The sequence below is a fragment of the Mytilus edulis genome, chromosome 6 (genome assembly GCF_963676685.1).
Source record: "Mytilus edulis chromosome 6, xbMytEdul2.2, whole genome shotgun sequence".
NCBI lineage: Eukaryota > Metazoa > Mollusca > Bivalvia > Mytilida > Mytilidae > Mytilus > Mytilus edulis.
Window position 1 is genome coordinate 50,051,147 of NC_092349.1, and position 26,598 is coordinate 50,077,744.

At 32.2% G+C, this 26,598-nt stretch overlaps 1 protein-coding gene across 1 annotated transcript; it reads left to right on the top strand.

The window, feature by feature from the left end:
- The first annotated feature begins 9,911 nt into the window (after positions 1-9,911).
- On the top strand, positions 9,912-25,529 carry LOC139527842 (uncharacterized). The gene is made up of 5 exons (XM_071323520.1): positions 9,912-10,287; positions 16,034-16,212; positions 17,856-18,036; positions 20,107-20,312; positions 20,977-25,529. Exons 1-5 carry the CDS (start codon positions 9,984-9,986, stop codon positions 22,249-22,251), a joined length of 2,145 nt encoding a protein of 714 aa, XP_071179621.1. The 5' UTR covers positions 9,912-9,983; the 3' UTR covers positions 22,252-25,529.
- Positions 25,530-26,598: the final 1,069 nt, after the last annotated feature.

The following is a 26,598-nucleotide window of genomic DNA, read 5'->3' on the forward strand; positions in this document are numbered from 1 at the left end:
TATATTGTTTAAAGACGTATACATGCATTTTCATTTCTCATGTTTAACAAAATCAAGGATTTGTATAGTAATACTATACAAATCCTTGACAAAATGAAAATAAAAATGCAAGTGATATATTTCATTAGGGTCTGGAAGAGTTTGTATTATATCTTGAGGCTAATAGAATCCACAGTATTATTATCACTACGGGAACGGAGTGTGCCTTTATTGTGTTTCTTTGAAGATTTCGGCTGACTTTGTTGTCACTATGCTGTCTTCAAGGTTATCAATATTGATCCTCGTCCTGAACATGCATGAACTATTTGCCCATTGACGATCAACAACCAACAACCAATCAATCAATCAATCAATCAATCCCTATGATCTGGACAGTCGACCGCAGTTCCGAACTTCGAATGAAGATTCAGTTTTTAAATTGTTTGGTCGGTGATTACTGAATCTCAACTGTATTTGTATTTATGCGGGGTTGTTTTTCAACAATGTTCGATGGAATCATGCATATAGAGTCTTGGTTTATTGATAAAACGGACGGCTCTTCTTCAAGTCAGTGTAGTCCTTTCTATAGCTATTTTTCTTTTCTTGTATATATAAGTTCCACATGATGTCTCCATATTCCATGATTGATCTTACTAGGGAATTGATATTATCTGTTTTTCCTGCATGCAGGCTCTTTTTGGGCAATGTTAGTTACATCTGAGGAATCGGATGATAGAGAACTTGATTTATATTTGCTGGTATTTGCTAAATGTGTTCTCCATTTTAATTCGTCTGATATTTTGGAGTCCGATGCATGAGTTTGTGTTTTACCTTTTTCTCCTTCAATTCTGTATCAATAATTGTTAAAGCATTGTTCTCTTTACTAGTACATTTTACATATTATTCTTTTTAATTTATCTTTTTATTCTTCATTGTTTAACTTTTGGCCACATTTTCTCCACTCCTTGTTTACCAACTTTTCTGTAGTATTGCATATTAAATGTTTTGTTCTTTTTGTAAAACCGGCGTTTGGGCGTTAAATGACTGGCATCAATGTCCACAAGCTCATGCTGGATCTTGTAAAGCATGACGAGTCGATGGTTACTTCGTCTGTTAGCTAGTGGTTCCCATCCTAGTGTCTTAACCATAGTTGTGACACATCCAAGTGTTTTGTCAGTGTAGTTGTTTGTTACAAACCCTCCTTTGAACTTGTTCTAAATAGTTTATGACCTCAGTGATATGAGGGTCCCATGCTGCACTTGCACATTCTAGGGTTGGTCTGACCATGCAGATAGATATAAGCTGCATTTCGTACATTCTTGCTGCATTCTCTAAAATTACGTCTAAGGAATCCATTGGATTTGGATGCTTCAGCGATACATGATGTTTCCATTGTAAGTCCTCACTGAAAATTTACTCTCAGATATTTTATAGTTTGTACAGTTTCGAGAGTGTGGCCATGTTATTTATAGTATGTCTCTTTATTGGATTTTCTGCTGTGCCGGATGACGGTGCATTTTTCTGGATGGAATTTCATCTGCCATTTGGATTCCCAGTCAGAGTCTTCTAGTGCTGAAAGGTCCTGTTGTAATTTGGCTTCATCCTGGGAATTATTGATTTGTGGAAAAGAAGGCAGTCGTCAGCGAATAGTTTGACAGTCGAATGTTGAACTGTTTCTGGTAAGTCGTTGATAAATATTTAAAAGAGTAAGGGCCCTAACAAAGTCTCTTGTGCATGGGACCCCATCTACCAGTGGTGACTTACAGCCCTTGTTGTTTCCTGTTGTTTTCTAAGAAGGATTTTATCCATTTCAGGTTTTCGTCTCTAATGCCATGTTGGTTCAGTTTGTTGAGTAATCTGCAGTGTGGGACTTTGTCAAAGTGATATATTTCTCCTAGAAGAAATTTAAAGGTCCTGGTGAATAAACTATACAGAGAACAATACCTGTTGTATTTGTTAGATGGGACAATAGAACTGCCAAAAGTTTAAATCGGCAGGTAACTTGCAGGTGAATCTATGGAAAACTATCATAGGGTTCGCTATAACATGCACGTTAATTTTCCATCTATTTATAAGTAGTGCTACTCCATTTGTATCTCTTTGATTATGTCCGATGTTGCATGGTTCAAAACTTGGATTTGGTGAACACAAAACTTTATCCTCTTTTAGAGATATTGTAATATCTATACATGTATTCCCAATACATATGTCTCGATTATATGTTCGAATGCCGGTTTGTTTCATTTTCTTCAGATTTTTTATACTAGTAGCATGGTTTGATTTATTTGTCTTTATTTATGCCAAAAAGTTAAATCACAAAGATACTGAACCCCGAGGAACATTCAAACGGAAATGGCAAAAAGCGCAAACACATCAAACGAATGCATATATGGCCAAATCTCTTCGCTTCATATGTTTGGTTTTTTTTATTATTATTACACGGGTTATCCATGGGTCTTTGTCCTTAGTTTTGCATATTTTGGTAAGAAATGTTAAATTTCGGTAAATTTTCAGACTTTTCGAATTTACATTGAATTTTTGAATTTTGTTGTACAGTAACCACTAGCCACGAGATATATATAAAACAAACAAGAATGTGTCTATAGTACACATGCAGATGCCCCACTCGTACTATTTTTTTTATGTTTTGTGGACCGTGAAATTGGGATCAAAACTCTAATTTGACACTAAAATTAGAAAGATCATATCATAGGGAACATGTATACTAAGTTTCAAGTTGATTGGACTTCCATTTCATCAAAAACTACCTGGACCAAAAACTTTAACCTGAAACTTGCACTTTCATTTTCTATGTTCAGTGGATCGTTAATTTGGGGTCAAAGCTCTAATTTGGCATCAATGTTATAAAAATCATATCATAGGGAATATGCGTTTTAAGTTTCAAGTTGATTGGACTTCAACTTCATCAAAAACTACCTTGACCAAAAACTTTAACCTGAAGCGAGACAGACGGACGGATGGACTAAAAGACGAACGAACGAACGGACAGACGGACGCACAGACCAGAAAACATAATGCCCCTCTACTATCGTAGGTGGGGCATAAAAATCGAAAATAGGATTTTTTTCTTTAAGTATTATGAAAGGAATATATATGTTACAGTAAATAAGTGAAATTAGGAATTACATGTAATTACTAAAATTTAGGAATTACATGTAATCCCCGATGCACCTAGTAAATACTAGTAATTCCTGAAATGGCCTAGTTATTACCAGTAATTACTAATTTTAAAATGAATATTTACACCTATTTACTAACTGGTAAAACAATGTTGTAATATGGTCAGCTGATCAAAAGTTAGGGTAATACTAACTATAGAAGATCAGTGAGCAGTCTTTTAAAAAGTGATTAGCCTAAAATGTATCTTTTTTTATAGGAGCATTAGCTACGAGATATAATTTTTTTTTTTTTTTTGTTAAATCATTAATGAAAATGATATAGTGAAATTATAATTCACTTTTAGCAGTCAATCTGGATCTATTTTACTAAAAATAAGCTGAGAAACCTGCTTGATGAGTTGTGCACTTGCAAGTGAATAAATGGACCTCATTAAATACCGATGGATTCAGATTTAAAATTGTCAGGGTTTCATGGAACCCAGCATATCGCCTACATTTGCTGTTAGTCGCAGGCTCAACAAAAATGGGGAAAAAATATAAAAAATTTCCTCCATATACTATCTTTTGTCTAGGACTGGAAGAAGCTTTTGTCCAAATTTGGTTAATAAACAGCTGCGCCATGAGCGCATGATACTCCCGACGTCTTGTGTGGAAGTTTTATGCAATAATCATAAATAGTTTCTGAGAAAGTTTTAAGCAACAAGTGAAACTGCGAGCTACTGCTCACTGATGATACCCCCGCCGCAAGTGGATAATATTAATAGTGTAAAAATATGGAAGTGTTCGGTAAACAGGAAGTTGTCGAGTGATGAATCTGAAAACGCATCACACGGTATAGCTGACTTATAAAAATCCTGAAACCAAATTTCAGAAATCCTTGTATTGTAGTTCCTGAGAAAAATGTGACGAAATTTTTTAACTTGGTTATCATGTGTAAAATCATACAAGTGTTCGGTAAACAGGAAGTTGTCGAGTGATTAATCTGAAAACGCATCACACGGTATACCTGACTTATATGAATCCTGAAACCAAATTTCAGAAATCCTTGTATTGTAGTTACTGAGAAAAATGTGACGAAAATTTTCAACTTGGCTATCATGTGTAAAATCATACAAGTGTTCGGTAAACAGGAAGTTGTCGAGTGATGAATCTGAAAACGCATCACACGGTATAGCTGACTTATATAAATCCTGAAACCAAATTTCAGAAATCCTTGTATTGTAGTTCCTGAGAAAAATGTGACGAAAATTTTCAACTTGGCTATCATGTGTAAAATCAGACAAGTGTTCGGTAAACAGGAAGTTGTCAAGTGATGAATCTGAAAACGCATCACACAGTATGGCTGACATATATAAATGTTGATACCAAATTACAGAAAGGGTGGATGTGTAGTTCCTGAGAAAAATGTGACGAAAGTTTCATGGGACGGAATGACTGACGGACGGACTGATGGACGGACTGATGGACGGACTGACGGACGGACTGACAGACAGAGGTAAAACAGTATACCCCCCCCTTTTTTTGAAGCGGGGGTATAATAACCATATATTGTTTTTGAGACACGGCGGGACATGTGAAACCCCCAACCCTGTTTTTTTTTTACAAAAAACTAAATATCACTTAAATAAAATTTTGAATCAAAACCAAAAAGTATACAGATCTTTAGATTAATATAACAAAGAAGTGTGTAAAGTTTTAAGCAATAATCATAAATTATTTTTGAGATACAGCACGACATGTAAAAAAAACCTCCCCTGTTTAACAAAATACTTAATAACTCCAAAAAAAAACCTCCCCCTTTTTTACAAAATACTCAATAACTCAAAAATAAAATTTTGAATCATCACCAAAAAGTATACAGATATTAAGATTAATATAACTAAGAAGTGTTTAAAGTTTTAAGCCATAATCAAGAATCGTTTTTGAGATACGGTGCGACATGTGAAAAAAACACACCCCTGTTTTAGTTACAAAGTGCCGTAACTCAAAAAAGAAAGTGCCGTAACTCAAAAAGTTTTAATCTTATTTTCACCAAAAAGTATACAGATCATTTGATCATCATAAGAAACAACTATGTTAAGTTTCATAAAATTTGGATAAGTCGTTCTCAAGTTACGGTGCGACATATACTAGATTATGGAGTGTGTGTCCGAGCGAGCCAGCTGTCAGAAGGACGCCTCCGGGTGCGGAAATTTTTCGCTATATTGAAGACCTGTTGGTGACCTTCTGCTGTTGTTTTTTTCTATGGTCGGGTTGTTGTCTCTTTGGCACATTCCCCATTTCCATTCTCAATTTTATGTTTACGCCGGACAGACAGACGGACAGACGGACAGACAGACGGACGGACGGACACCGGACATTTGTATACCATAATACGTCCCGTCAAAATTTTGACGGGCGTATAAAAACCAGGATGGTTTATGAAATCTAATAAATGTTTAAGAAAAACTTTTATTGGAGAGTGTATGTAATGTTAACTGGAGAAAAAAGAACGAAGTCCATTTATAAGGAATATACGAAAAAGGATATTTTTTTCCATCTTTACTTCTGGATATTATCTCATGATCATAAACAAGCTTCTGTCCAAGTTTGGTAGAAATCCAGGATTTAAAATTTTAAAAACTTCAACCACAGTGTGATTGTAATGTTAACTGGCATAAAACTAGATTTATAAGTAAAATACGGAAAAACTTAATTTTATTTTTACAAAATTTACTTGAAAAATATCTTATTATCATAAGCAAGCTTCTGTTCAAGTTTGAGAGAAATCTAGGATGATTTAAGAAAATTATAAAAATTTGAAGAACTTTAAGGGGTAACCTTGGTAACACCAAAATTTTACTCTCGTTTAATTTTTCTTATATTTACATCATTGAAAAGGTAGGGGTCCATGCATCATCTGCCAAAGTCTTACGGAAATTCACTGTTTCATTTTATGTTTAGGGTATATTGAATATGACCAGTTTTGGGGTACCCTACTAAACGGTCGAAAACACTAGTAGGTAAAAATCATTGAGTTTTTTTTTTTTGCACATGTTGTCATTAGAAATACCTATGACTATTAAATTGCATAGAAGAAACATATTTTAAAGTAAATCTGAAACATAATGGTAATACAAATAGCCTGAATGTTAAACAAATACAGGTTTTAATCATTGATACGGCGAAAAGTCTGGCCAGCTCAGATAACACATTTTTTTTCAAATTTAGACAGAAAAAAATTGTCGTTAATTCCTGCAAAAAAAATGTTTAAACACTTGTTGGTTATCACTCTTTAAAATCACAAAATTTTTGCTTTATCGAATGTCTATCATCAAAAAGAGGTGGCGAAGTTGCCTGTAAACTTCCTACAATATTTTTCAATTTTGGAATGATATCATTTGTCTTGCATGCTGAAAATGATTTTTAGGGAGTTTCAAAACTCTAATAATAACCATTTTCCAGTTTCATTTAAGAATTGAATGCTCTTTTTTGTAACTTTATTGGGGTGTAAAAGCGTTGACCGAAGTACATTTTGTATGAAGCGCGGCGCTTCATACTAAAAATGTGCGCACGGTCAACGCTTTTACACCCCTATAAAGTTACAAAAAAAAGCATTCAATACTTATAATTACATTTTTACCTATAGGATCATGAAAACACACCTTTTATCAAGTTTTTATTTCATTTACCTGTGCACTTTATTGTGGGACCTCGTGTCATCATGAATGAAAAGTTTTATTGTGTGATACAACTGCTTAAGGAATAACACGTGATGTACAGTTAGCCAATCAGAATAACGTATTATAGTGAAACATACATTTAATGTAATTATTTCACAAACGATACAGAGTATACACTGTATGTGTCTTATATTCCTTAATCCTTAATTAAGTAAGCTCTAAAATACCTACCCTTTACATTCTTATTTTGTATCTTGAATTATAACTTTAATTTAAAAAAAAAAATATCAAGTTAGTAAATAGCTGTAAAAATTACCAAAAAAATCAGTGAATACCAGTAATCACTGAAACAACTAGTAAATACATGTAATTACTAAATTGGCTAGTAATTACAGGTATTTACTGAAATGTTTAGTAATTACGTGTAATTCCTAATTTCACCTATTTACTGTAACATATATATAGGGAAATTAGTGTTCAATTTTGTCAAAAATAAGGTAAGAAACATTGATGATGCAAGTGAATAATTCTACCTCATAGACTCCGTATTATACATGTAAACTTCAATTTAACCCCTTAACTAGAGATGGATTACGCATAAATTATGTGCTTTTAGTTATTAAAAGGGAGAGAAAATAGAAAGTGAAACAAAGATAAATCATTTGATTGACTGGTTCGATCCACAAAAACTCCTTCGTACACAGGTTAAAACGATAATTATCTTATTTGTTTAACCTATAACATCATATCAAATAAGCATAGTAAACTCCAATTGCACGAGGTCGCTATATATCAATATATATGTGATTTAGTATGTTATAAAAAAAAGTACCAGAATTTGAATCAAATAGGTGAACATGATTTTGACAACTAGTTCTCCTTTCAATTTTTTGGATCGGACTAACTATATACATATTAAGCCAACTCGGACCGTCTGTAAAGATAACTTTGACCGTCAATAAGTCAAGACGGACAGTATACATAATGACAACACAGACAATGTATTTAAGAGTTGTTGAAAACAAAACCTACGGACCGTCTCTTTTAATTGTATTATATAGATGTCTCTTCATGGACGGTCCGATTTGTCCTTTTCGTCATCAAGTTATCATAAATCAGTAGCAAATCTTTATTATAGACTTCTTTTCAGACACAGTCTTTTCAATTAAATCACGTTTTTTGTCAAATACTTAGTTAGAGACGGAATTATAGACGGTCCGAGTTGACTTGTTATTGACGATCCCGGATTTATTTTCATATACAGCCAAGTTGACTTTGGGCTGACTTGTCTCGTACCCGTTGTGTAATCTGGTTGGATTGTAACCGATGAACCTGAGAGAATGTTTTGTCATACCGGTTTATACAACTTGTTAGTTTTCTTTGTGTGTGTGGTGTTTATTGTTTTTTTTTTGTATCTAATGTTTGGACTTATATATTTTAATGGTTGTTCTCTTTGTATCTTTATATATAAAAAAGAGAAGATGATGTGGTATGGGTGCCAATGAGACAGCAATCCCATGTCAAGAAATTGCCACCATTTAAATTCTGCAAATATCCCATAGAGCAAATTACATGGATGATTACTATTGACCATTTAGTATATGGACGTGTTCTAAGCGACACTATATTGTAACGTGGATCAAGGACGGGGGGACTAGACAGACAGTTGTCTCATTGGCACCTATACAACATCTTTTTTTATATTTTTATAAACTTCATATATTATTGTGACTTCGATCAGGAACGGTGGACTGAACGCATGCCAAGAAATAATCGCTTAAAATTTCGGTAGACCTCGTACGGCACCCATTCAGTATTTTAAGATTTGATTTCATCCAACAAATTAATTTATGACCTACATTTTCGATATATCAAGTTAACAATATAAAAAGAGGATGTGGTATTGTTGCCAATGATTGAGACAACTCTCCACAAAAGACCAAATGACACAGAAATTAACAACTATAGTTCACCGTATGGTCTTCAACAATGAACAAAGCCTACACCGGCGATAGTTAGCTATGAAAAGCGGGCCCCGAAATCACAAATGTACTTTAAACTGACAATTAATTCAAACGAAAAATCTGATCAAATCTAACGACGTAATTATTGTACAAAAAAAATGAACGAAAAAAATGTAACACAGCAACAATCGACAACTATATACTGAATTACAGGCTCCTCACTTGGGACAGGTACATATCTTCAGAATGTGGCGTGTTAAACATGAATTTTAACGGGATGACAACCCCCCCCTAACCTGGGACAGTGGTCACAATGTAACAGTTCAACATAAGACCGAACTACAAAAATCAGTTGAAAAGGGCTTCACTCAACAGATGTATATAAATATAGATGTATAGAAATACATCTATCAAAATCATAGAGTGGACGTGATGAATGATATATAATAGGTCAAAATTCGGCCTTTAACACGGAGCTTTGGCTCATACTGACAGCAAGCTGTAAATAAACTCATCATAGATACCGGCAGGACCAAAATTTTATATTTACGCAAGACGCGCGTTTCGTCGACAAAAGACTCATCAGTGACGCTCGAATGAAAAAAAAATGTTTAAAAGTCCAAATAAAGCACGAAGTTGAAGAGCATTTAGGACCAAAATTCCTAAAATCTATGCCAAATACGGCCAAGGTAATCTATTCCTGAAGTAGAAAAGTTATGAACATGTCAATGATAACTCAAGTCAACTCAGAAGTGCTGACTCCTGGGCTGGTGATACCCTCGGGGAAATCCTGAAATCTCCACCAGCAGTGACATCGACCCAGTGGTTGCAAATAAACTCATCATAGATACCAGGACCAAAATTTTATATTTACACCAGACGCGCGTTTCGCCTACAAAAGACTCATCAGTGACGCTTGAATCAAAAAATCATCGTTTAAAAGTCCAAATAAATGTCCACCAGCAGTGGCATCGACCCAGTGGTTGAAAGGTCTTATTATGAATAATGTAAACCAATTCAAACAGGAAAACAAACGATATAAAAAACGAGAAACGAGTTTCCTTTTCCTTTTCCTTTAAATCAAAGGTTTACAAAAAAATCAAATTCGTTTTCTCCTTTCAATTTCTATAACTTAAATACCCATGTCAACGGAAGTAAGATTGACCAATCAAATTGAATCTATAAAATACATTGTAATTTCCCCTCCATGTCGAACTTGGAACGGTTTTACTGCCAAAATGTCAAGTTACAAAATAGGGGTGAATTTAAGGGTGACAGAAAATAGCAACCAAGGAGGTCGGAAGTATATGGAAGATACGCATGCCATAAGATTCGTAAAAAATGACGAAGGTGGCTTTGAATTCGCTTATTTTGGTATTTTCGATGGACACGGTGGTGGTGAGGCTTCAAAGTTTGCTCGTGAGCACCTTTTGGATGAAATAACTAAATATGAGTGCTTTTGGAATGACAATGATGAAGATGTATTACATGCAATTAAATCTGGGTTTCTTGACGTTCATTTTGCAATGTGGAGGGAAGTAGGTGAGTTCAAATCTGGGATTATTTAGTGCGTGGCCATGTTTGTATATAGTCAAAACTACAGAATCGTCTGAGGCATTTTAATCATATAATGGCAGATATATGGCCAACGACTTATATGTTTATGAAGAATGAATATGTTTATTTGATTGCAGACCGTATTTTCTGTCGAAATAGTGGTACATGAATAACGCTTGACCGTTTCATTCAAAATCCAATTCCGCGCCTTTTCACCCCTAAATAAATGAGGCCACGAAGGGTGTTTTGTTTACATAATTTATTTCAGTCTAGCCACATATTTTATATATTAGCGAGTATTTCTTTGGTCTCTTTTGTGACTTTTCACTGAAGAAAAATATATAATTAATATTTTAGCTGTCAGTACTATAAATTATTAAAAACTGGAATAGTTTAAAGACTCATTCATAATTTCCCTTGACTGGCAGGTGAAGGTCAGATCAACACAGGTAAATGGCTAAAAATGACTCTGATGTAAATCTTGTCCAGACTTGTTGGGGTAGAAATAATCTGGTCCATCAATTTCTATTGGATAAGAGATCATCAATTTCAAGGAGTTGCAAGGAAATAATTAAAAATTCTTGGGGTCTTTAAATTTCTAGTCTATTATATATATTGTATTTAATTATAAATTAGATTTAAAGTTATTAAAGCACTGCATAACTGTTTTTATTTCCAGTGGAATTTCTAAAATGTTTTAGTTTTTTAAATGTTCAAATTAATTCAGTCAAATATTTTTTTTAAAAACATAAGCATTTATATTGATTGAAAAAAAATTTCTATCAAATCTCAGAGCAAAATGTGTAGATAAGGCCAACCTTAAAAATATGTTTGTTTGCAGTTTTCCGACTGTACCTTCAGACTGGAGGGTCGGTAGGTAGGAAAAATATTTTATTTTATCAGCCAAAATACAGTTTAAACAAGCAGTTACACTAAACCAAGTTTCTTGTGAAGAAAAAAAACCATTTTAAAACAACAAACACTGGACATGCTGAAAACCAACATCAAATGAACAGGCATTTTCAGATAAAAACTTTTTAACCAAAACTGAAACTTTAACATAGTGTCATTATCCAATTTATAACATAAAATATGGTATAATTATTAAATACTGGAACACTTATAAACAAGGAATTTCATTATGACTAGAACTGTTTTAAAGAAATATATTCAGACATGTATGCTTCTTGACTAGAATGTTTTCATGAGTAGAGTATTTTCATCAGAAAAATTTAGATATTAAAGATTTATAAGACAATGTATTAAAGAGTGTTTTTTTAATAAAAAAAAAATAACCATTGAATCTTCCTCAATTGAAAAAAAGGCAACTTGAAAAAAAAGTATTAAGACATTCGACTGTTTTCATATTTCTAACAATATTTAATTATATGTGATAAGGTTATATTTTTGCCAGGCTTTAATGAAAACCAAAGAAATCTAAAGTTTGGGGTGAAATCCATAGCACCCCATTAAAAGTAAATGGTCTGTACTGAAATGTTTTTAATGCATAAAAAAAATTGACAGCATAGCTCCTAAGGACATGTTTTAATTGAATTCACACAGGCCACACAGTTTGGGTATATTTAATATTGTAAGAAAGAGAATAATTGCAATGAGTGGGGCAGCCCCCCTTATCCTAAAGGAGCATACTCATTGCAATCGAAGATAGATTTAATATAGAGAGAGTATATTTATTTTTCAAGCTAACCCAGGGCTCACGCTACCAGGCGACTTGGGCGAAGAAGTCGCGCTCCCGACCGTCACTTCGCTTTCCCTGACCCCCAAAAGCGAAAACAAGTCGCCCTGTTCTTGACGAAAGTCGCTTTTAGTCGCTTCCGTCATCGGACATTTTCAATTTTTTACTGATAATTAAAGAAATTCAGACATAAACTATTCATTATCTTTAGAAAAGAGGTTGAAGCATTGTCTTCGCAGTGTGTATCAGGTTATTTGATAAAAATACAACTTTTTATCACTTCGTGCATTTTCGCAAGTTCCGCTGCTTGTTACTAGAAAACGTACACCAACCTAAATTTCGGCAGCAAAATAAGTTTGTTACTTCATTTAAACGTGATAAAAGTTGCCTCCAGTAAATGTTTAATCCATTTATTGCATTAAAACCGTCATGTTCCTTTCCAAATAACTTGTCAAACATCGTTTATTTTTGTAAATTTTCTTGCATTCGTCCGCCATTGACCGATTTCTAAACTACAGATCTGAACCGGACCAGCTATGACCGAAATCCGTACTTTTACAATAATAACTACGGACGCACGGATGGAACAGCTGACAGAAGAATATTGATCCCAAAGGGAAAAATTACGCATCCCACACGCATTAAGAGACTTTTGGTTACATCTAATTGATTGGTGTATATAATTCCCTATATTTTTTATGAATGTTTCAAACTATTGATTAAAGTTGCTTAACTCTGAGACTGTTATACTAATATCAATATATTATGGCCCAGCTTAATAACTTTTATATTTTTTTTATGAGAAACACTGAATTTCATACACAAGATAATTTTTAATTAAATTGTAATTGATATAATTTCTTTACATTTTTTAAAATAAATTTTTTTTTTTTTTAGTGCTAGATATTTAGTTGGTAGTTTCTCACAAGAACCTTAGTAAAACTTAAACAACTTTTAATTTCAAATGTTACTTTAATTGTAATTTTTTACTCATATGAATTGATCAACATAAAAAGAACATTATTTACATATGGCCCTTTATACTATTGTAAAATCCAAACAGATTGTAGCGCACCCGCGCGAATGAGCACTTCTCTTTCAAATCTCACCACTTCTCCCTATCAGTTTCAAAAAGAGAAGTCACTTCTCCCTATAATTCTGAAGTAGTGTGAGCCCTGAGCTAACCATTCATTTTCTCTACATCTTTGTGTAGTTAGGGTTGCTTCTTATTGATTTGGCATGATCTATATCCATTAACATTTCAAATGAGCCCTTCCTCCGTACAGGCGTGTTTACAGATATCTATGAAGATTTAAGTCACGGAGGAGTGGTTTCATCTTTGTCGTCTTCACAACGATTTGTAGAAAATATGCCATACTTCAAGCTGCTGTCGAATTATTTAACCACTGAAATTGGTTCCATAAACAGTGCTCTAGCTAGAAATCAAAAGGGGCAGGGTGCCAGTGGAGGGCAGGGCACTTTTTATGATAAGAAAAGGCACTGCACATTTTTTTGTCTACGTTTCTGTGTGTATCACGAGTTAACAAATCTCTTTTTTTTTTTTTACTGTATATGTTGTTTTTTTGTAAATAAAGATGCTTTTCAACTATAGTCTTTATTTCATTGTTTGTGTAGTTATGAATGATATAGCACATCTTCATCAACATATTATGTTTTTCAAGTTCAACTTCACTCTACCCATTATCACAGAATATGTGGTTTTTTGTTTTTGTCTTTGTTTTTATCTATATAGGAATTATAGCTTTGAATACATCATATGAATGAAAACAGAGAGCATTACTAATTTAACAATGTTTAGAACATGGATTGCTAAAAGTATAATTATCCAGTAGAAATTGCAATATATATTTTTTAATATGTTCAAAGACAGTTAATATCTTTAAAGTAACATTATTATGTTATTATATATTCAATTGGTAATTTATTCCTTTTTTTGCTACTAGATAATATTTTTAGAGCACAAATTTGTAATAAGCTAAAACAGGGGAAGTAACTCAAATCAATTTCCACCACGTTTGGGTTAATTAAAAACTGTGCTTGTCGCTAACAAGTTGAGATGGAAGGCATTTCTGTAAAGGCGTAGTTTTATTTTGATGACTTAAATTCAATTCTAAAGTCTTGAAAGTCATCATTTATATACGCTCTTCCATTGTGACTTGGAGATCGAAAATGCCGACCCAAGCTAAACACACTCGCCGACACATTCATCAAAAGTATGACAAAAAGATACATTGTCCTAATTAAATTACCTAGTTATTAACACCTTTGAAGTCTCTATCATTGTAATTGATTGTAATGACATGATTAACCTGGGGGCAATCACACAGGTATCATATATGTAATTAACTTGGATATCAGAAATCGATGAAACAAAATTTTACCAAAACGGCACAAGATAATTTTGGAAAAAGACGTCAGGGCAGAAGGGCGCAGATGAAGGCACCCAGGGCGCGGCGCCCTTCTATTTTGGGCTAGCGAGACCACTGATAAAGTCAGGCTCCACAGATTCTGTATTCATATATAAAAACTTAAGGTTAGCTGGTATATTTATGAATTATGAGTGATGCTGAGTTAGTGCTTATATAAGCAATGGGTCATATTTTAAATATTGTATATAAGTATAGGTCATTTTTTTTTTTTTTTTTTTTTAAGAAGGTACTGAATTTCAGTGAATGTTATATTAAAATGGGTACGTTTTTGAGGCAAATATGGCACACCCCTACCAAAAAAATATCGAAGTTACCCCCCCCCCCCCCGTGTTCTGTACCCGATTTGTTTGAGACAGAATGGTTATCGTGTCAGTTATGAATATCCGCTGCATCACCGTCAATGATATCATCACACATCATTACATGTGCCTGAATCTGTATAAACAGTTTACTAATAAACTTTTTTGTTTGTTATTTGTCTTTAAATTGACACAAGACGACAGCGTAAAGTACTCCTCCGTGACTTCATGGATACCTGTAAACAATTTCCATGTGCTTTATCATTAAATGGTCACATGAACATTGACGGGAAGCTAAGAAAAACCGAACTTGAAATGCGCTATTGACCCAGACTTTAAATCATTTCCGGAAAGGACCCAAAGTTCCGGATCGAGTCAATAGAAGTATTAAAAAAAAATTCTTCAAACTTAAAGCAATAAAATTTTCACAGTCTGGAGGATTTTCAAGGGTCGGTCGGTAAACTGCAAACAAACAATATTTTAATTTAAGCCTAATGTGTTTTGAATCCCTTAACATTTTTTTCATTAATTCTTTTTTAAATTACAATTATATGTTTAACTTTTAATTTAACAAAATCTGATAACATGATGGAAATTCATTGAAACATAAAAATAAATTATTGGAATTTGAATAAATGCATTGTACTTTTTATTTTTTCAAATGAATGGTAACAGATAGTCTGTACTATTAGACACTAGTAAAAGAATATTCTGACTAGTAAGAATATGCAGAATTTTGTTTAGACACTTAATCTCCGATATTGATCTGCTGACTTTCATGACATTTTTTCTGAAAAAGATTTTGGTGACTGCAGATACAAATGTATGAAAGCATTAAGTTGATTTAAAGTGTTCTATGCTATCCATAAATGTATAATAAAATCAATGAACCTGAATTCAAAAATCAAAATATGTGATTTTCAATGTAAGTGTATATAAATTTATTACTCATATTACTGGGGAAGTATTTTATCATTTCTATTTCCAGATATTCTTTGAATGTCTTGAATTAGAGCCATCAGGTATTCAGTATATACACATGTATGATGTACAACTGTTGTATCATAAGATTGAGATTAGGATGTACAGATGTATATATATATCAGATATCAGTTTTCTGTACATCTTTCATGTATGTCAGAAATATGTCAATATGCTGTACATGTATAAGTCTGTGGTGCCATGAAATATTATGTTCTTTCAATATAAACTGTCATCATGTTTAATTAATAACCTTTGTATTGAAGTCAAATTTAGATAAATTTATGTTCAATATTCATTTTCAGATCGATGGCCAAAAACTTCAAGTGGATTTCGAAGCACATCTGGAACTACAGCTAGTATAGCCATCATAAAAAATTCCAAGCTGTATATAGGTCATGTGGGAGATTCTGGAATTGCTCTGGGTTATGATGACAGTGGAAGTGAGAAATTCATACGACCAAAGGGTACAATGTTGACTATTGTAAGTTCATGTATATATTCTTGATATTGGTCTTTGTGGTCTAAGTACATAATGTAAACTATTTACTGTATCAAAAGCCTGTCAAAACGTGAGGTTGTTACCTTGTTAGTTCAAGTCCTCCCACAAGTGTTACAAAAAATGTAGGTTTGACCCCAATAACAGTCTATAAACATGTCAAAGCCTATCTAAGGCCAAAATAAATAAATAGTGTGTTTCCTATTTCACCCTGAAAAAAATTAGGTAGGGTAGGTAGGTAAAACATTTTATTTTATGAAAACTTTTTATTTTTTTCTGTCGATGATAGCAGATAAAGATTCAAATTAAATCATTTGATGAGCCTGCATGCTTCTTTGATATTCATAATAGTACTTAATTAAATCTATATATATTTTCATTAATAATAAAAATTTCCTTTCAATTTAATGTTTTTGTATCTGCAGAAGCTAAACATAACTTAAAGTTAAGGTAGACATGTGGGAACAGATTCCTACCCTTCCCTACCACCCTTTTGTTTTAGTAGTAGAAACACTGTAAATTGGTGCTAAGCAGCAGCCTGTGATTTTTTGAGGGGCAATGCTCTTGCACCCCCTTTATTTAATAAACAGATGTTTTTTATGTTTGACAGAATTTAATCTTTAGGAGTGGGGTTCTGACAATATTAAAATTTCAGGTTTTGAGAAAAGTGAGAATCTTTTGTCTTTATATTAAATATATGGAAAAATAATGTAGATTTATTTTCCATCTCTGGTCATGCTGGTATAAACTGTTCTGGGACCAGCCAGAGAAAATTTAAAAGAATAAAAGTAGACATGGTGCAGGGGCAGATTCATTTATAAATGAACATGAATCATACACCATGTCTGCCTACTGGGGAAAGCTTTCTATTTCTTGTTACACATTGAGCATATTTTACAACAAAAGCTGGATTGATTTTAGCAGTAAATTGATCTCATTTTACTCTTAAAATTATTTGTCAATTATGGTCTTGTCAAAAGTTTTCGTATGTCATAAAACTTTTTTTTTTGCCCATCATGTTATTCTTAAAAAAGATTCATCATATTGTAATAATCAAGAATTGATGCCATTATATTTTGCAAACATGTGATCACGTTTTGCATATTTGACAGCTAATAATAGCTGCAGCCATGCTTGTTTATTTAAAATCTTGGTCTATGAAACGCTTGACATATTTATATTGGTCATTGCTATCAAACGTTTTGAAGATTCATAGTTTTCTAAACAAAAAGTCGGATCCGGACAGACCAAAAAATCCGGATTTTTCATTTTTTTTTTTATTTTTGTCAATAAAATGTTTAGGGTCGGCGTCAGAAAAGGAGGTAGGGTCGGGAAACCGGAAACACACTATTAATTTATTTTGGCCTAACTTAGAGGTTTCATGTAATTGATATATAAAAAAAAATACAATGTACAATACTAGATGAGCGTAAAATATTGTAGTATATGAATATAAATCAGTCGCATTGTCTATTTGTCAAAATATTTCACACACTGATGAACTGCATGTCCTGTTTTTAAATTTGGTAAATGTCCGTACACAAGAAGTTAGCCACTTTCACATAAGACATACATGTACATATTCTTAATTCTATGAAGCAATGTTTATTGTTTCATTTCAATTTCAGGATCACAAACCAGACAGTCCAGAGGAGAAAAAGAGGATTGAAGAATGCGGTGGCCAAGTTGTGGCAAAGTCTGGAGTTCAAAGAGTTGTTTGGAATAGACCTCGCAATCAACATCAAGGTCCAATCAGACGTAGCACACCAATAGATAGAATTCCTTTCTTAGCTGTGGCTAGAAGTTTAGGTATTCAGAATAGTCATGAAATTATATTTAAAATAAGAGATAAAGCATTTATATTTAGGTTTAACATGGGCTCAGAACTTTTTTGAGAAACATTTATAAATATTACGCTCCTTTAAGAAAAACAATAATTGTTCGGGTATGATTGAAAGGGGATGTGGGTATGCATCAATGAGATGGCAACCAAACATCACAACAAAAAAGAATCAAGAGGTCAATTAGTGTCATCAACAATAGTCAAGTTCCTGTATCTACATGTATACAATTTAAGTTTAGTCAAAACTCTCATTCAAATGAATCCGACTCATCAAGAAGTTTGTTATAGTGTGTACGATAAGCCACTAGTCCATATGCAGTCTGATGTCACAGACTAGTAAAAATCAATTTGGATTGATGAGTATTTGGAAAACTTTGGTGAGATACCATAGAATAGTGTTAGAATATTACTCTTGGAAATAGAAAGTAGAAACAATTTTGGTGCAGACTATAAATGTCAATAAAGGAGTAGGTCTGGTAAGACCCCTTTTTCGCCCCAAAATATAGCTGTTTTACAAAATTGTTAAAATGTAAACTTTTAGTTATTTATTGGACAGTAGAATGCTTCTGCTACATAAATATGGGCTGTTTTTGACAATACAAGGCACATATGTCGCAGGGTTGGCAAAGTATTACCCACCCGGGAATTCCCGGGCGGGCTGGGCAATACTCCCAGAAATGGGTAATAGTGGGCATTACTGGGCAATATGATTTTTTAAGCTTATTTTAACACAAAATAGTAAAGACTTGTTATAGTTTCATAGTATAACAGCTAAATATATACTTTTTATACACATAACCATTGACAGTAATTTCTAGAAAATTCAATTTCATTCTCTTTTCTATTAATTTTATAAGTAGGCAGAATACAAGATTTGCACATTTAAAGATACCTTTTTTTCAAATTACCAAGTATTGTTTCAATAATCCAAACTTTGAAAAATGCATTTTATTGCAGTGTTTAAGTTGAATTGTTAATTTTGATTGTTTTACATTCATATTGCTAAATAAACACCCTACAGGCAAATGACAGGGTCATGCCATTAACACTTATAAAATTGAAAGGACTGATTATTGTTACATAAACAAATCTGTGTTCTAATCTGAATAATTACTTATTAATTAGTGACAGTACATATACATTATTTAAATGTGATGTTTCTTTAATACATGTAATTGTTAATTCTTAATAGGAGCTATATTCATTTGAAAAAAAAAATATTCATTTGCTTTCTATTTACAGTTTGCCAATCTAGACAAATGCTAAACAAACAAAATAGGGTATAAATATCTTATTAAATGTATTGCATTTGTGTTTATCACTGAATCCTTTTTAAAATTCAGACAAATATTTTATATTACCCAGTATTGCCCAGTATTACCCACTAAAACCCAGTAAAACCCGGGTTTTCCCAGTATTTCCCACTGGGCTGGGCAATACTCATAAAACCCGGGTTTTTGCCAACCCTGATATGTCAGGTACTAGCACCATTAAGTCATGCTAAATTACTGAAATCTTCACAATTCTATCATTTTAGGTAAATTTTAGACCGTTTTCGTGTAAAACGAATGTGGTCGCATTCGTGTTCATCCTTAATATTGAAATGTGAGTTGTATTTTATGATTATACATAACATATATAAAGGTTTAGGATGAACACGGATGCGGCCACTTTCATTTTTGACAAAAACCATCTGAAAAGTGACATTTTTCGACATATTTGGTAGATTTTTCATATTTGAGCTTGAATCGGATCATTTTTAATGACTCAATCAGTTAAAATCTTTCACATAAACTAATTGATTCAAATGAAATAAACATTTAAGTGTTTAAAAAGAGGTCAAAATCTTTCGTCAGATGAACCTGAAATTTGAGGCCAAAATCAGTCCTTACCGGACCTACTCCTTTCACATAAAACCACAACCTTTAAATAACAAGATGAAAAAACTTGTCCAGACATAACTATATATTGTAAAATGTTGTACATAATCTATATATATATATTAGATATATTAGATATATTCATTCTACTTTTAGGTGACCTTTGGAGTTACAACTATTTAAATGAACAGTTTGTGGTATCCCCTGAACCAGATGTATCAGTGAGAAAGTTGGACCCAGCGAGAGATAAATGTCTTGTTCTTGGTTCTGATGGGATGTGGAATATGGTGTCAGCTGAAGAATCTGTGTCTGTTGTGGTAGATCTGGAGTATCACTTTGAGTACAAAGTTATAAATGACCCTGTATGTATTTTATTTATATGTCTTGCTTGTTTTTCAAGGGGACATTTCCATGTAGACTTAGGGCACAACATTTCAAAAGATAAACACATTCTATTGAACCTCCCAAAATTAATTTTGTGTACCAAAACTTAAATCTGCCACGTGACAAACCAAATGTTCTGAAAAGTAAACTCAATGCCTATAACATGTATAACAACAAAACACAGATCAAGTTTGAATATTGGTTGCATTAATTTCAAATGTCCTTGAGTTATGTCCCTTTAGATATGGGAAAAAAAGCTAAATTTGTATTTTTCCATACTTTAGTTTAGTTTTAATAGATAGGAGAGGGTTGTATGGGAGGGAACTTTGTAACCTAAAAAAAACAACAACATTTTATCTTTAATTTTACATACAGGTACTTCCAAAACTATTGGATTGTCTGAACAAGTCTTGGAAATTAAGTTTTGTCTGGTTGTGCCTAGCCTGATATGGTCATACATTGGTTTATGTGTAAATATTAAATTTCAGCCAGTCAACATAACTTTTGCTGCACTTGCATGCCAAAAATTGTCTCATTGATGCTTGTTGGTATTATTAAGTTAACATGAAGTATGTTTCATTAACAATGTTCTCAATATATACATTGATTTATTCCATTATTTGTCAATGTTTTCTTTTTTAGACTGCTCCTGTTTCATATTGGATTAATCCAGCAGAGAAGTTGGTACAAAGAGCTTTGAACAAGTGGAAGTCTCGTCTGATGAGGGCTGACAATACAAGTTGTGTTGTTGTTTTAATAGATCCTCTCGGACCTAGAAAATTGTCTTTACTGAAAAAGGAAAGAGAGGAAAATTTACGCAGGATTAGAGAAAGTAAAGAAAAACAAACAATTCCAGTCAAAATGTCTACTCGCTCTTCACCACGTAAACCTTTAGAATCAGATTCAGACTCGGGTAAAAATGATGTGAAGAAAACTTCCCCTAAAAGTGCCCCTTCTAGTCCAAGAAATGACAACGTTCACAAAGGTGTCGTTTCACCAGTATCTACGGAGAAGACGAGAAGAATGTCTGTTCCTAATTCCATGGAATTTGATTTAGATGACAGTATTCAAGCAGCAAGTATAAATAAAAAGTTGAATTTTACACCAAGTACTGTCAGAGAAAAAATGTCAAGAGCAGTCGATATATCTGATCAAATTTTAGCCCAGGGTAGTGCCTCTGCAATGAAGAAAGCTTCTGAAATGTTGACGCATGGTCACAGAGGTATCATGGCCAGGAAAATAGATGACCAGCTTTGCCCGGAGAGTGCCTCTGCAATGAAGAAAGCAAACCGTACAAACTCAAAACACACTGACCTCCAGTTTAACAATAATGCCGTAGTTGACAATTCACATTTCACTCGGACTAGACAGCGACATTCGTCAGATGCTGTATTGACACTGAAAACTCCACATCAGACAAATCCCCTGACATTACTTAAAGGAGTTGTCGGTAAATCATTAACTGAAAACAAAACTGAATCTCAGTGTCGAAATGTCCTTACAGAGAATTCTAAACAGTCGAACAAAGTCAATTCTCACGATCAACACAAAGCCAAAGGAAAAATTGACATTCATTCAAAGGAGGATCAAAGTATTTGTGACGGTGCAGCATTTAAATTAAGGACAAAAGAGGAAATTAATGAAAGGCTAGGTCATGGACATCAGTTAAGAAACAGCAGTAAAAAAGGTGTTGTAAGCAAACCAAGTTCAACAGCTTTACGTAGACTCTCATCAGACTCCATTAAGAACACCACACGTACAAGTATGCGATTGCGTAAAATTAATCCACGATCTCTAAGATGTAAATCTCAGACCGAAAATAAAAACTTTGTATCAAAGTTTAAATTAGGTGGCTTAAAGAGAAAAAGAACATTTTCAGAAGGAGCACCTGTGTCGAAGAAAGTTTGCCGTAGTTAATAGTGCTAGATATTTAATTTACCAATTACAATATTTGTCATATTACCGTTCACATTTTCTTTCTATTCCTGAAAAGTTCTGTTCTGACAGTTTTATTGGGTTTTATATTATTTGGATCAAAAATGAATTAAATATTGTTGTTGATTTTTTTTAATTTGGTTTTTAGATGATTTTAATTGAATAATTTTTTTAATGTGTCTTCAAATTCGGAAGCAAAGAAAATGTGAATGTTAAATATAAATTTTATGTGTTCATTTTGACTTGAATTTGGAATGGTTGATTTGTTTTCTGTTAAAACCAACCATCTCCCTTCTATATTTGTGATGAAATAATTAAAAGCAGGTAGTTAATATAAGTTGAGCAACTAATTTTACATATAAATGTATACATGTACATCTTAAATTATTGTTTCTCTTTTATTTGTTATTTTATCTACATTTTATTTTTGTTAATTCATCTTAAAATGCAGTCTTTTTACTGATTTATGTATATCTATATACCTGTGTATGATTTTTTTACTATCTTCCTTTTAAATACATGTTATACATGTGAGTAATTTTTCAAGTGTTTTCGACCTAAGGTTATTTCTAGATGTAATACTGGGCATTAAATTTTAAGGATAGATCTTTTGTAAATGGTTTTAATTTTTTAAGTTGTTTTATATTGAGCAGGGTTTATTTTTATTATCTGTTAAATTAATTTTTTAGTAAAGTACGTAAACAGCTGAATTTTTGTGTTAATTTGACCATTTATGATTAGTTTGAGAAAAATTATCAGTAGATTGCTGAAACATATATTAAAGTAAAGTCGTGGTTTTAAAACTGATGTTTCAATCGTTCAGGCTGTCTACCTTTTTTTTAATTACATGTTCATGTAAGGGTAATTAGAACCACTTTGATCTCAATTTTCCAAAAACCTGATACATGCAAATTAATGAAAATTTTTCTTCAAAACTAAAAATTATTTTCCTCTAATGTTTCTGAAATTATACTAAGTTAAAGGGCATTTTATTCCTATAAGATGCACAACAAAGTATTCACTAGGCATTGTTTCAATTTCTGTTAAACAAAGTATTGCTGCTTACTATTAAGTATTAGAATTCTATGACAGGAATCCAGTTTCTGAACCTCGATGTGCTGAGGGGTTGAAACTGAATCCCTCCTTTTGAATTATGATTATAGACTGACTGATCCATATTGGAGGCCGTCATGCCATTGTTACTGATATAGTTTAAGAATTAAAATTCAATAGTTATCTCCCCTTCATCGTAAGAGTTATCTTTTTAAAACAGGCATCAAATGTATGGATAAATATAGAAAACCTTATTGTTTATTGTTAGTTACTTTTTAATTTGATTTTGCATTTAAATTGTTCACCTGACAAGATTGTTCCTATAAAATATGACCTGAAGAAAATGTTTAAAAATCTTTTGAAATTGAATTGGGAAATGTTTAAACTGCTTGTATCAGTAATTGCAGGTTAATTGCACATCTTCCAGTTTTATAATGTCTGTCCTGAATATTATCTTACATATATATATATATTTGATGGAACAACCCTTAGATGTTTTCAGAATTTATTTTTCATTTATTTATTTTTTGTACAATATATACTTAAGGGTAAAATTTTAAATGAATTCAAAATTTGTTATTAGAATAATTAAATCAATTCAACTGATCTTTCCTTTAATTTTTTTTTTGTAAGTAACAAATTCTGAAACATCCAAATGATAAAAGAGAACGATGTCTCTGGTTTAACCATACTTTTTTGAAGTAGAAAGGAATTTGGAGAATTTTCACTTTTGTAATTTTTTTAAATTAAATTTTTAAAGTGCCCACAAAAAATATTTTCATTAAATGTATTGAAATTTTGTATTTGTTTGATATAATTTAATAATTTAATTTTGGATGTAACGCGTCTTCTGATTGGCTTATGTTATTTTGTTATTAGCCAATAGACATAAATTATGAGAAATTACTGAAATATTTTTTCTGTCTATTCGAAATAACATAAAAGATTTGGTGCACACTGTTAAATAACCCGCTACGCACGTTTATTCAGTGTGCACCAAATTTTTTATGTTATTTCTTCATAGACAGAAAAAATATTACAGTCATTCCTTAAATAACAGAGTTATTATTTCCATAAAAAAGCAAAAGAATCAAAACTATTAATTACACATAATTCAATTTTGAAATCATTGTTTTCTCAAATATGTACAGCCAAAAAAGACATGTTAATAAATCACAGTTAATAAGCTGATCCTCACGGTGTGTCAAGGTATTTTCTTTTTCTGCAATGATGAATGGCCAAGTCTTGTCTGTTGAGTATTTCATGAGCTACAGATAATATTGAAAATTCTAAGCATTATTTTATTTCCTTAACCTACATGTAAAATGACTTATGTATTTGAAAATTTTGGATACACATTGTTACTCTTTAAACAGAGAAAGGCACATTATCCTTATTTGAATAGTAAATGTACCAAAAAAGCCCTCTGACAGAAAAAGGGAAATTTGAAATATTAGATACATGCAATAGAGACTTTACATTAATTGATGTCAAAATTATAAATTATTTTTGACAAATTCTTGACATTTACAGTGACTGGACAAAAATTAAAAAAGAAACAATGTAAAATATAAATCTGTTGCTTGATATTTCCCAATTTGGTATTGGAATATCCAGAACTAATATTATTCCATCAATTTTTAGTCTGAAAGTAAAGATATGGGGATGGGATGATTTGTCCTATTTATGCAAATTTTTGTTCTACTGCATTATAAAAAATACCCTCATTTTTATTAAAAAAAATCTTTCCCTGAAGCAACACTAAATAGATATTTTGCAAACAAAATCTTGAATGATTTTTTTTGTCGTCTTTTTTACCAAGTTCTTGTTAGAAATTAACAAAAAATTTGAATAATTACATGTATCTCACAGAACTGAAATTTTTGGATTCATATGTCAAATTACAAAGAATTGATAAGCCTAGACCATTGACCAAAACATTTAAACCCTGTTTACCTTAAAAGAGGCAATAACAAGCTATGCAATATAGATGTATGTCTAATATGAACCAGACATTCTTGAAAAAAAAGGTATGCAAAATTTAGTAATATATGTTTTAGCCACAAGAACAATGAATTTTACTATCTGGCAGAAATTTGTATATTTGTAAATATTAAGATATAGGAGACTGTTGATAATTACAAATTTTAAAATATTGTACAAAGAATGAAATTTAAAAACAATAAATTTTATATCTTTTACATGAATACTTTTTTGTTTGTTTCATTTGAACCAGTGTTTGGATTATGTCCAGGTAGATGTATGTTTTTAGAACTTAATGGATTTATACATTTTCTTTTGTAAGTATAAACATTAGAAGAAAATACATCTCTTTACCTGAGTTCAAATAAGATTGATGTAAACTATGACGGGGCCAAAGTGCAGTCTTCAACAATGAAAAAAAAAATCATACTGTGTAGTCCACTATAAAACGTCCCTGACACGAAATATGGGAAACAAAGCAATTAAAAGAACTAACAGCTTAATTTATATAATCTATAACAAAAAAAAATACAAAAAACAAATATGACAAACATGGACTGACAATATTAACAGGCACTGCACTTGGGACAAGCACATGAAGAATGTGACATGTTTAACATGCATGTGAATCCAAACCCTGCACTAATCTGGGTTAGCTGTGAAAATTAGAAATGGATGTACTTAGGTGAGGTTTTGGAATTTGTGTCAAATGTTCGGACTTCTTGGTGTTTTTCCATGCAAAACAATGTAAAATATTTTGCCCCATAACACCCATTTATTTTTTCATATAAGATTAAATACCTCTTGAAAGGTCATTTGCCAAAATTTTAGAAGATTCTTAATTTTCTTTCTTTTTGTTTAGAGACCCAATAATACCAATGCAAATATAAGGTAAAAGTCTGAATCAGTCTTTTCCCGCCATATTTTAAATCTCAATTATCTCGAAAAGGATGTCCATGACCTATCAATATTTTTAGCTTATTTTTATCCTTAAATGATGCTCTACCAGCTTATAGTATAAATTTTAACTTCTTAATTTAATAATTTTCACCTAACCTCACCCAAGTACATCCTTAACAAACTAGAGTCTGTGTCACTCACCTTGGTCTATGTGCATATTAAACAAAGGCTCAGATGGATTCATGACAAAATTGTGCTTTGGTGATGGTGATGTGTTTGAAGTTCTTACTTTATTGAACGTTCTTGCTACTTACAATTATCTCTATCTATAATGCACTTCGCCCATTAGTAACTGAGGAAATGATTTTGTAAAAAAATTTCAGAAATTAACCA